The following is a 12,886-nucleotide window of genomic DNA, read 5'->3' on the forward strand; positions in this document are numbered from 1 at the left end:
AATGGAGGTGAGAAAGAAATATGGGGAGATGGGGAGGTGGAGAGAGAGAGGTGGAGAGAGAGAGAGAGAGAGAGAGAGAGAGAGAGAGAGACGCGGTGGTGGTGGGGAGACAGAAAGAAAGAAAGATAAACAGAGAAAGAAAGACAGAGAGAGGGGGTGAAAGAGAGGGAGAGAGACATAGAAAGAGAAAGAGAGAAAGAGAATTATTTGCAGGGGAGAGAGAGAGGAGGGAGAAGGAGGGAAAGGAGGTGAGAAAGAAATATGGGGAGATGGGGAGGTGGAGAGAGAGAGAGAGAGAGAGAGAGAGAGAGAGAGAGAGAGAGAGAGAGATGCAGTGGTGGTGGGGAGACAGAAAGAAAGAAAGATAAACAGAGAAAGAGAGAGAGAGGGGGTGAAAGAGAGGGAGAGACACACAGAAAGAGAAATAGAGGAAGAGAGAATTATTTGCATGGAAGAGAGAGAGGAGGGAGAAGGAGGTGAGCAAGAAATATGGGGAGGTAGAGAGAAAGAAAGGGAGAGACAGAGAGGCACTGGTGGTGGGGAGACAGAAAGAAATAAAGAAAGATAAATAGAGAAAGAAAGAGAGAGGGAGAGAGATGTGGAAAGATAGACAGAGAGAGAGAGGAGGGGGATAGAGATTGAGTTTGTGTCTACTTATACTTTAAGTTTACTAGTGCTTTTTCTCTTTTCAATTCTCAACTGAAAGTGAATATATTTTTTATAGCGATACTACTCACAAGTAACCACTGATAAATCTTTTTTGTGCTGTAATTCTTAGTATTTAACAAACTGTTGAGTCTGAGGGCCAAACCCTGACATTCACGTCGTCCCCCAGGTACCTTCTAGTACTCTCACTGCAGGCCTTTTACCTGCGCCCTTCTGTCAGATCCTGACCAGGAGTCACGGTCTGTGACTGTCTGACGCTTAATTCCATCAACTGCTCCATGACCTGATCCTGTCGCTTCCTGGAACTGTTCTCTATAGGAAGTACGGAAAGTGGCTCCTTTACTACTGTGGGGGCAAGAAGAGAGTTTACAGTACAGGATAACCTTCACACATAAACGGAACGTATTACATATTTGCAGTCAAGGAAACTTGTTCTCCTTCCAGCCATGGCATGCATTAAAGTGTTGTTCATTAACAATACTCTGCCATCAGGAAAGCGGGCATACCCCTGTGACAACGGCTGATGTTGGGCTACCACCAGAGCAGTTGGCTTGCCAAAATACAAGTAATAGCAAGAAACCTATTGATGGAGACTCCTGTGTAGAAACTTCCCAAGAACATTTCGATCAGGTGTATATCTGTTTCAACAAGGGGAGTCTAAGGTAGATGACCTTCCAGAATTACAGATTCCATGAGAAAGAGACCTCTCCCCAGGGGAATGGCCAATTGGCCATAGATGATGGCAAGTTCCTGCAAAGTTATCTCTTCACTGAAAGTTCAACAGATACAAATAAATATTGAAGTACAGCTACATGTATGTGACGTGTACTGAGCTCACCGGGTCTATCTCACCTTCTGTCACTATTCCCTCCTCTGTCAGTCGCTGAAGGAGCAAGTTCAGGTCCCACTGGTCTGTCAGCTGAAATGAGATGGGTGATTGGATTTGTCATTACATTATATGTATGCAGTAACACTATACTATATTCCTTTGTAATGTACAGAGCAATGATAGGAACATGACATAAATAACATTGTGAAACGCTCGGAACTGAGGACTAAAGAGAATAGCCTTCTATACACATAGTATACAGTACAGATGGAGCCTCGCTCATCTAGCCTTCTCTGCTGCACCATGGTGCACCAAGGTTTATTAGCATAAGCCTTTCATCTATTGTCCTCAGCTGCAATACAATACATAGAGAACAATACAGCAGGGGATAGAGGGGGACATTTACTAAGCAGTGATAAGAGCGGAGAAGTGAGCCAGTGGAGAAGTTGCCCATGGCAGCTAATCAGCACTGAAGTAACATCTATAATCTGCATACTATAAAATGATACAGAGCTGCTGATTGGTTGATGGGGAAGTTTCTCCACTGGCTCACTTCTCCGCTTTTATCACTGCTTAGTAAATGTACCCCTAAGTCATTACAGCAGGGGATTAAGTCCGACTGCCCTGGCTCAATTAATCCTGTTAAAGGGATAGATGAGCAGGGCTCCATCTGTATATTAGGTACAGGTGTGTCCACATACATCTTTACTGCAGTCGTGCCAAACAGCACCTCTTGGCACGCCAGATCGTGTGAGAGTCTCCTGGCTTCGGGCATCTTTTTTGCCGAAAAATGCGTCTTAGTCCCAATGCAATGTGACTAGGACACATGAAGAGACTGTGCTGAGTAATGTGATATCTGTGTGTGACTCGGAATCTGTACACGAAGTGCTACAATGTAGCAGCTGCAGCATTTTATTTCCAATACAAGTTCTGTCCTGCTCCGTATACAGACTCAGTCACACACAATATACAGGTATCAAATTAATCAGCACAGTCTCCTCGTGCGTCCTAGTCACATTGCATTGTGAATAAGATATATTTTCATCAAAAATATGATGCCTGACGCTAGCAGAGTTGCACCGAACACCTGTACTTTGCTGCATGAGCCACTACTCCTTCCACATCTGAATCAGGGCCAATAAGCATTCCCTACAGCCTACCAGCTGCACGGCGAGGTAGTATTCCTAGACATCCAGCCTATGTAACCATGGGCCCGATGCAGAGATGGACGCAGTAGCACAGTGGCTGCGTCTTTGTACACAGAGGCTGTGCTAAGATATGCTATTGCAGCAGGAGACGTCTTGTGTAAGCAGACGCCTCCTGCCGGTCTGCAATCCGCTCAGAACATCGGCGTGTGCATCAGTCATCTGAGTAAAGGTGCCCATACACCTAAAGATTTTACTTCCAATCTGGCTGGTTGGAACGAAAATCTGGTAATGGATGGGAGCAAATGACAGTTGACCATTTGAAATGGTCAACTGTCATTTGCTTCCTTCCATGTCATTTGCTCTCATCCAAGGTGTATGGGCACCTTAACCCTCAGGATGCTCAGCGTTTTCACACAGCCGGGCGAGTGCAGCTGTGTCAGTTTTCTAGAAAGCTGTCTGTTACCACCCCTTACCCGCGGCTGTAGAATGTCAATAAGGCTGTGTCAGAGGGGGCACAGCAATTACTGTCCCAGACACAGATCTGTGTCTGCAAACCATCTGAATTAGGTAACAAAGGTGGTCATTCCGAGTTGTTCGCTCGCTAGCAGTTTGTAGTAGCCGTGCAAACGCTATGCCGCCTCCCACTGGAAGTGTATTTTTGCTTATCAGAAGTGCCAACGAAAGGATCGCAGAGCGGCTGCGAAAAAAATTTGTGCAGTTTCAGAGTAGCTCCAGACCTACTCAGCTCTTGCGATCACTTCAGACTATTCAGTTCCTGTTTTGATGGCACAAACGCGCCCAGCCACGCCTGCGTTTTTTCGAACACTCCCTGAAAATGGTCCGTTCACACCCAGAAACGCCCTCTTCTTGTCAATCACTCTGCGGCCAGCAGTGCAACTGAAAAGCTTCGCTAGTCCTTGTGTGAAACTACATTGTTCGTTGTAATAGTACAACGCGCGTGTGCATTGTGCCGCATGCGCAGAAGTGCCGATTTTTTTCCTGATCGCTGCGCAGCGAATGAAATCTGCTAGCGATCAACTCGGAATGACCCCCAAAGTTACATAGTTGTCGAGGTTGGAAAAAGACAATTTGTCCATTGAGTACAACCTATATGTTGATCTACTGCTACTACTTTGTCTAAACCTTTCTTGAACACATCAACTGAGTCAGACATTACATCCTTCTCTGGCAGCAAATTCCATATCCTTACTGGCCGCACTGTGAAGAAACCCTTCCTTCGCTGGGTATGAATCTTCCTCTCCTCTAACCTTAGAGGGTGACCGCGTGTCCTATGTACAGATCTCTCGATGAGCAAATCGCCTGACAGTTCCATGGGCCTAATTCAGATCTGATCGCAGCAGCAAATTTGCTAGCTAATGGGCAAAACCATGTGCGCTGCAGGGGGGGGGGGGGGGGGGGGCAGATGTAACATAGGTAGAGAGAGTTAGATTTGGGTGTGGTGAGTTCAAACTGAAATCTAATTTGCAGTGTAAAAATAAAGCAGCCAGGATTTACCTGCACGGAAACAATATAACCCACCCAAATCTAACTCTCTCAGCACATGTTATATCTGCCACACCTGCAGTGCACAAGGTTTTGTGCATTAGCTAACAAATTTGCTGCTGCAATCAGGTCTGAATTAGGCCCCATGTACTGACCCTTAATGTATTTGTAAATATTAATCATGTCTCCTCTTAGACGCCTCTTTTCTAGTGTAAAGATATCTAGCCTAGATAGCCTTTCCTCATAATCCAATGACTGTAAGGTGGTCATTCCGAGTTGATCGCAGCCAGCAACTTGCTGCTGCTGCGATCAACTAGCCCATGCCTATGGGGGAGTGTATTTTAGCTTAGCAGGGTTGCGATCGCTTGTGCAGCCCTGCTAAGCTAAAAAAATTTCACACAAAACAAGACCAGCCCTATACCTACTTACCCTGTGCGTTGGATCCAGCGATGATGGGCTCGGCTTTGACGTCACTCCTCCGCCCTCCGTTCTCCTGGGCATGCCTGCGTTTTACTCACCACTCCCCGAAAACGGCTCCAAATGGTCCGGATCCGCCCTGCACTGCCCTCTTCCTGTCAATCTTCTTTGCAGTCCGTCCTGCGACCACTTTCTTCTTAAGCCGTGACGTAACCCGGCGCCAGGCAACGTCGCGCACTTCGGCCGCCGCGTATGCGCATTCCGCACCCGTTTGCACCGCAGCGATAAACCGCTGCGTGCGAACGGGTCAGAATGACCCCCTAAGCCATTAATCAATTTTGTAGCTCTTCTCTGAACCTTTTCAAGTTCTATGATATCTTTTTTATAGTGTGGCACCTAGAACTGTACAGAGTATTCTAGATGCGATAATGATTTATACAGTGGCAGGATTACACTGTCATCGCTTGTCTCTATTCCCCGTTTTATGCATGCTAATACCTTATTGGCCTTTACTGCTACATCCGGACATTGGGCACTACTGCTAAGTCTACTGTCAATGAGCACCCCCAAGTCTTTCTCCATTTCTGATTTCCCTAGATTTACCCCATTTCATTTACAGATTGCATGTTTGATTTTGGTCCCAAAATGTATAAGTTTACATTTCTCTATATTAAACCTCATTCTCCACGTAGCTGCCCAAACCAGCAGTTTAATTAAGTCGTTCTGAAGAGAGTCAACATCCTGATCTGAATTATCTTACACAGTTTAGTGTCATCTGCAAAAATGTACACTTTACTGTCAAGACCCTCTCCTATGTCATTTATAAATACGTTAAACAGAAGAGGCCCTAGTACAGACCCTTGAAGTATACCACTTAATACTTTAGCCCAGAATGAAAATGTTCCATTGACCACCACTCGCTGTTCCCTATTTTCCAACCAATTTTTGACCCAAGTACAAATGCTGCTACCAAGGTAGACCAAGCTCTCTTAATTTAAGAAGGCTTTTGCAAAATCTAAAAATACTACATCCACAGCATTTCCCAGGACTAAGTTCGCACTCACTTCCTCATAGAAGCTAATTAAGTTAGTTTGACATGACCTATCCCTCACAAACCCATGTTGGTTCCTATTAATGATCTTGAAGCACCCCAAGTACTCCTGAATGCTATCCCTTAATATATCTTCCAATATTTCCCCCACTATAGATGTCAGGCTTACCGGTCTGTAATTTCCAGGATTAGATTTACTTCACTTTTTAAATAATAGCATTACATCTGCTATTCGTCAGTCCCTAGGAATGCCTGATATAATAGACTCTTTGAAGATTAGGTATAATGGCCTTGCCATTTCTGAGCTTAGCTCCATTAGAACCCTTGGGTGTAGTCCATCAGGCCCCGGAGATTTATTAATCTTAATTTTACGTAGTTGCTCGGGGACCTCAGCCTCACTTTAACAAGTGTTATGTATCTGGACATTATCAATAACTTTTTCATGTTCTATTCCCACTAGCTTTTTTTTCTCTAGCACATACTGGCGAAAATAATTAGTTCAATTTCTCTGCTTTTTCATTGTCATGCCCACTTATCTTACCAAGCGCAGTAACAGAATATGCTCCGCTATATAACAAACTGTTAATAATACTGTGCAAATAGAAAGTCAGCATTCCAGGACTCCTTAGGGTCTGTAATTTCACATGCTACTTCCACATATTTACCTACTCTCCCAGAACATCTGGAGACTTCCAAATAGTCTAGAAGAGTAGATGGCCCTTCTGCATCCTGCCACTTCTTACTGAAAAGGGCAGAATGGGGAATATAATGGGATGTAGTCAACATCCCGGCGGTCAGAAAACCGACGCCGGGATCCCAGCTGCCAGAATGCCGGCAGCGGCGCCAGGGCTATACCCACTAGTGGGTGTCACGAACACCCGTAGACTGAGAATAAAACCTGTTGCAAGCTCAGCGAGCCCGCAAGGTGACTCTTTGCGCTCGCCCCGCTGCCGGCATTCTGGCGGCCGGGATCCTGGTGTCATTATTCTGACCGCCGGGATCCTGACCGCTGGCATTCAAACCCCAACCCAACATAACAGAGTAGTAAAAAGCAAAATGTATATAGAAAACATAATCCCATATAAAATGATTATTCATTTTTGGCAGGTTGCCCAATTGTACAGTGCATGCGAGTGATCGATCTGAAAGTACTGATCGGTCGGGCAAGTTGGATTGTCCAGCATGTCCGTCCGAAGTGGACATGTTGAAAGTCGGCAGCATCGGGCAGTGTATGCACGGTTGCAGCCAAACGACAGACATTCCGCTTGTTCCATCAAAGCGGAGGAACAGGGAAACTAGTGCTTCACCAGGGGCGGAGCGCAGACATTTATATGAGCTTTAAAGCACACCATAGCATTTCACATGTGAGACAGGGAAGGTTACAGAAAGTGATAAGCACACCTTCAGGGACGGCATTGAGAGCTGGATTGGTTCCAATTCCAGCTGACCATTCAGTGGAATTTCATGCTGGTCACTAGATCCTCTATCTTCCAGCACATGATTCTGCGCAGTAAAATGATTGCTCGCAGATTGCTTAAGTCTATGCAAGCGATCACATTCATCAACCTTGATCTCAGTTTTTCTCTCTGATAGAACATCTCTGGCTGCGTCTTCTGGCTTTGCATCAGTTTTAAGATGGGATGTAGTTGGACTGGCTTCGCTATCTGGTATAAGTCTGGAAACATCTGATGTCACCTGGGACTTAATACTGCACTTTTCCACTATGTAGTCTCCTGTCGGAGGAGTGTCTGGTACAGCCACAACCTAAAAAGGGAACAGATGGAAGATCCACATCAGAACAAGGAAGGGATCATCTGGGAATCCTACATGACTTTGGAGCAGTGGTCTTAAATACACTTATCCCAGAGGTGTGACCTCATTATAAAGGTGCACTGCAAAGTCACTGCACACTATGGAAAGAAGAAGTTATGGCTCTCACCTTATTCATACATTCCTGTTCTTCATAGAAGAGTTCCTCAGGTAAATCAAGTATAGAGCAGTCCTCTCTCTGAAAGATCTTCACATCTTCCAACTCACAGTCAGACTGCAGAAAGAGATGGTCTAAATTATTACTGGCAACTAGGCCCATCCTGATGTGACCAAGTTCTATGGTGTCACTGAGGAGAGGATATCACATCTATTCTGCGTCACTGAGGTGGAGATATATCTAGAACACATCTATTCTTTGTCACCGAGGAAAGGATATATCTAGAACACATCTATGCTGCGTACTGAGGAGGGAATATATCTATCTATATCTATCCTGAGTAAGTGAGGTGGAGATATAATATACAGCAATCTATTCTTTGTCACTGAGGAATGGATATATCTAGAACACATCTATCCTGCGTACTGAGGAGGGAATATATCTATCCTGAGTAAGTGAGGTGGAGATATATCTAGAACACATCTATTCTTTGTCACTGAGGAAAGGATATATCTATAACACATTCTATATCCTGCTTACTGAGGAGGGAATATATCCATCTATATCTGTCTATCCTGAGTAAGTGAGGTGGAGATATATTTAGAACACATCTATTCTTTGTCACTGAGGAAAAGGATATATCTAGAATACATCTATCCTGCGTACTGAGGAGGTAATATATCTACAGTATCGATATCTATCCTGACTAAGGCCCTCATTCCGAGTTAATCGCTCGCTAGCTACTTTTAGCAGCAGTGCACATGCTAGGCCGCCGCCCTCTGGGAGTGTATCTTAGCTTAGCAGAAGTGCGAACGAAAGGTTAGCAGAACTGCACGAAAATCTTTTCATGCAGTTTCTGAGCAGCTCAAGACTTACTCCTACCTTATGATCAGTGCAGACTGTTTAGTTCCTGTTTTGACGTCACAAACACGCCCTGCGTTTGGCCAGCCACTCCCCCGTTTCCCCAGACACGCCTGCGTTTTTATCTGCGACGCCTGCGTTTTTCAGGTCACTCCCCGAAAACGCTCAGTTAACGCCTAGAAACACCCACTTCCTGTAAATCACACACCGATCAGCACCGCGACCGAAAAACGTTGCTCGTTCTTGTGTAAAACTGCATAGCTTTGTGTGAAAGTACTTCGCGCGTGCGTACTGCGGCCCGTACGCATGCGCAGAAATGCTGTTTTTTCACCTAATCGCCGCGCTGTGACCGAAAGCAGCTAGCGATCAACTCAGAATGAGGGCCTAATTGAGGTGGAGATATAGAAGACATCTATTCTTTGGCATTGAGGAAAGGATATATCTAGAACACATCTATCCTGCGTACTGCGGAGGGAATATATCTATCTATGGGCCTAATTCAGGTCTGATGGTAGATATGCTAAATTTAGCACATCTACGATTAGTTTCCCGGACATGCGGGGGACGCCCAGCACAGTGCTAGTCCGCCCCCGCATGTCTGGCTCTGCCCCCCCCCCCCACACTCGGTGAGTAGCTCCCTGCCTGCGCAGCTCCTGTGCACTGGCAGAGAGCTACCCGCTGCGTCCCGGGTAGCAGCGGCTGCGTGTGACATTACACAGCCGCCGCGGCCCGCCCCCGCAAAGGTCCGGACACGCCTGCGTTGTCCGGACCGCGCCCTGCAAACGACATTCTAACGCCGATGGCATGCCCCACCCGCCCCACCTCTGCCTGTCAATCAGGCAGAGGCGTTTGCAGCCGTGAGATGCTGTTAGCATCTCACTGGGCTCCTAGGGTAAGCACGCGCCTCCACAAAGAAATTCAGACTGCGATCGCTGGTGCTGCAGCAATCCAGTCTGAAGTACCCCCTGAATTACCCAGTCTGAATTATCCTGAGTAAGTGAGGTGGAGATATCGAACACATCTATTCTTTGTCATTGAGAAAAGGATATATCTAGAACACATCTATCCTGCGTACTGAGGAAGGAATATATCTATCTATGGGGTTCATTCGGAGTTGATTGCTCGCTAGCTAGTTTTAGCAGCCGTGCAAACACTATGCCGCCGACCACTGGGGAGTGTATTTTAGATTAGCAGAAGTGCGAACGCTTGTGCAACCGAGCTCTGCAAAAACAGTTTGTACAGTTTCAGAGTAGCTCTGAACCTATTCAGCGCTTGCGATCACTTCAGCCTATTCGTGTCCGGATTTGACGTCATACACCCACCCAGCCACGCCTGCGTTTTTGCAAACACTCCCTGAAAACGGTCAGTTGACACCTAGAAACGCCTGTCCTGTCAATCTTCTTGCGGCGGTCCGTGCGACTGAAAACTTTGATACAACCTGTGCACAACCACAACGGGCTTTGTACCCGTACGATGCTCGTGCGCATTGCGGGCCATACGCATGTGCAGAAATGACGATTTTTCACCTGATCGCTGCGCTGAGAAAATCGGCAGCGATCGATCAAGTCGGAATGACCCCCCTATATCTATCCTGAGTAAGTGAGGTGGAGATATGTGAAATATCTATTCTTTGTCACTGAGGAAAGGATATATCTAGAACACATCTGTCCGGTGTCAATGAATAGGGGATATAGTGGATATACAGTAAAAAGTCCACAGCCCCTTACTGAAATTGCAGGTTTTTGTGACGCAAACTCGGAAATCAAGAAAAATAGTTTCACACCTTTTCCCATATTTAATTTGACCTTGACACCAACAACCTTCAACTGAAAAATAAACAGATTTTAGAAAATCTACGTAAAAGAAAGCTACAATACAATGTTTGCATAAATGCGCACACCTCTAAACTAATACTTTGTGAAGCCAATGTTGCTTGTTTCATAGTGGTGAGTCTTATTTAATCACTCTCTATGAACGTGGCACACCTGTACTCTGCAACTCTATCCTTCTCTACTCTGCCAAAGAAGTAAAAGGTCCATCTGACTGCCAGGAACACTCCTTAGGTCATTCTATGGGTTTAAAATGGGGTTGAAATCTGAGATCTGACTGGGCCATTCCGAGACTTTGAGCTTCCATTTCCAAAGCCACTGCTAGAAGATGAAATGCCTCCTCAGCTTTCTGAAATATTCATTATTCCCTCAATCCTTGATAGAACCCCTGTCCCAGATGATGAGACGCAGCCCCAAGGCATCACCACCATCATCACAGTAGGCATGGTGCTCTCTGGGTAATGAGCTGTGTTATCATCACTCCAGACATATCAGAATTAAGGCTGAAATGTTCAGCCTTGTTCTACTGGGATAATAATACCCCTTTTCCAAGTACATGAAAGTCCAGGATTTACAGTGTCCACAGTGTTCCATGGTGCAGTTAATGCCTTTGAAGTTCTTTTACCCCTCTCTCTGCTGATTGGTTACTTTCAACAATGAGACCTTGTAGATGTTGGGCAAGCTCCTCACAGACCACTGATATCTCAGTAGGATGTGACTAGAGACAGCCGTACACTGCAATCAATGGGCCGATAAGTCGATTAATGGTTGATCAGGATAATAAGTGCACAGTGTATGGCCGTGACCAAGCACCAAACTCTCAGCTGGGCATGAAAAATCTTTCATCATGCTGGACAGATGTGATCATTGCTGTTCGGATCTGACAGTAGAAATTCTCACCATAGGACAGATAAACTAATTATCTGATTGCGTTGGGAATGCGTTACCGCTGCTGGTGATACCGGCGGACAGCATACCAACTCGCAGCGGGGAGGCGAGTGCAACAAGCCCTTTGCGGGCTTGGTGGCGTGCTGTGCTCGTCACAGGTTTTATTCCCACTCTATGGGTGTCGTGGAATAGTCCCTGCTAGTCGGCATGCCCACTGTCGGGATTTAACTACGGACCTAATTCAGACCTGATCGCTGCTGTGTGTTTTCGCACAGCAGCCGATCAGGTCTGTACTGCGCATGCGCCGGAGTGCGCAGGCACATCCCAGACAGCCAACGGAAGTCTCAGCCCTGCCATCGCCAGATTGACGGGCAGAGGTGGTCGCTGGGCGGGCTGGTGGCATTTGGCTGCCGTTTTAGGGGTGCGGTCCGGGCAACGAAGGCACGCAGCCGCTGCGACCCGGACAGCGACGAGTATCTCCTTGCCAGCGCGCAGGTAAAGCGCGCAGGTACTCTTCAAGTACAAAAGCATTGCCTCTGTGTGATGCTTTTGTACTTGTGTGGCGGGGTAGGGCTTGACATGCGGGGCGGACTAGCCCTGTACTGGGCATCCTCCCGCATGTCAGGGAAGCCGATCGTGCGCTACATCCCACCTGATTGTGTATGCCAATGTCAGATAATTGTTCTGTCTGTCTGATGGAATTTTTTGTTTCATAGTCTATGGATAGCATTAGTAAACTGAAAAGAAACCCCACAGGAGCAGCGGATTCTTATTTGGGGTTAATTACAATCACTGTTATTGCTAGCAGCTGTATGCTAATTACCTTTGAACATGATTCTCAATGTGATTGGTTAACTGGGAACACAACTACAGCCCGATGAGGAAATGGTGTTCAGACTTATGCAACCAGCGTATTGCATACCTCCCAACATGACCCTCTCCAGGAGGAACACAACGCTCTGCTTCTGGACTTTTCTCTTAATGTATGATTGCCGGCACTTGTGTTGAACAGGTTACTGGATAAGAAAGGTGTTTCAGCACAGGTGATGGCAATAATAAATTAAGAGGGAAGTTCAAGAGCAGAGCATTCTGTCCCTCCTGGAGAGGGTCATGTTGGGAGGTATGGTATTGTAAGTTTTGTATTTCATTTATTTTTACTAAAACTTATATATATTTGTTTTTGTACTTGAATTTTTTTATGTAATTTTTGGCGTTACACTCCAAAAACCTGAAAATCCAATAAGGGTGATTACCCTGTACCATTATACAGCTCCTTTATCTCCAGGTTTATCAGACCTTCCACCGTTAAATGATTAGTGCTTCCAGATTGCCTTTTTTCTTTATGTAAAAACCCAAGCTGGGTAAACACTGATCGATATGTCATCTGATCTGGCAAATCGGACCGACATATCGATCACAGCGGTGCATATCGGACAGTGTGTATGCCCGATATGCGGGTGCCTCCGGTCGCTAGAGACGTCGTCATGTTTGATGTGCTGCACATCAAACTTAATGATATCACTAGCGTCCTGCAGTATGCTAATGAAGGCTTGAACATGATCATTCCGTCCTTCATTAACATCGGTCAATGTGTACCCAAGTTCCGATATATTGGCCCATCATATCGGCTGGATACACATCGATAGATTGTGTACCCAGCTTTACACAAGATTACAAATGACAGTAATACTCCTTTCTCATTCATCCACTAGGGGACACTGGAGATCTTAGACAGCCGGGGTGTGAAGAATGCAAACCGGAGGTAGC

At 45.9% G+C, this 12,886-nt stretch overlaps 1 protein-coding gene across 7 annotated transcripts in view; it reads right to left on the reverse strand.

Annotated features, from left to right (window-relative positions):
• The window catches only part of LOC134945472 (dynein axonemal assembly factor 8-like), a 318,655-nt gene that overhangs the window by 282,801 nt on the left and 22,968 nt on the right, over positions 1–12,886 (reverse strand). For 5 of the 7 annotated variants that reach the window (XM_063934779.1, XM_063934778.1, XM_063934784.1 and 2 more), the window contains exons 3-6: positions 7,554–7,658; positions 7,016–7,378; positions 1,519–1,585; positions 870–1,011 (exon numbers count right to left, since the gene is read on the reverse strand). In XM_063934779.1, coding sequence (XP_063790849.1) covers positions 870–1,011; positions 1,519–1,585; positions 7,016–7,378; positions 7,554–7,658 — 677 coding nt within the window. The remainder of the gene's footprint in view (positions 1–869; positions 1,012–1,518; positions 1,586–7,015; positions 7,379–7,553; positions 7,659–12,886) is intronic. The other 2 variants (XM_063934780.1, XM_063934782.1) reach the window with 2 other exon arrangements.

Source organism: Pseudophryne corroboree, chromosome 7 (genome assembly GCF_028390025.1).
Source record: "Pseudophryne corroboree isolate aPseCor3 chromosome 7, aPseCor3.hap2, whole genome shotgun sequence".
In the NCBI taxonomy this organism is placed as follows: Eukaryota; Metazoa; Chordata; class Amphibia; order Anura; family Myobatrachidae; genus Pseudophryne; species Pseudophryne corroboree.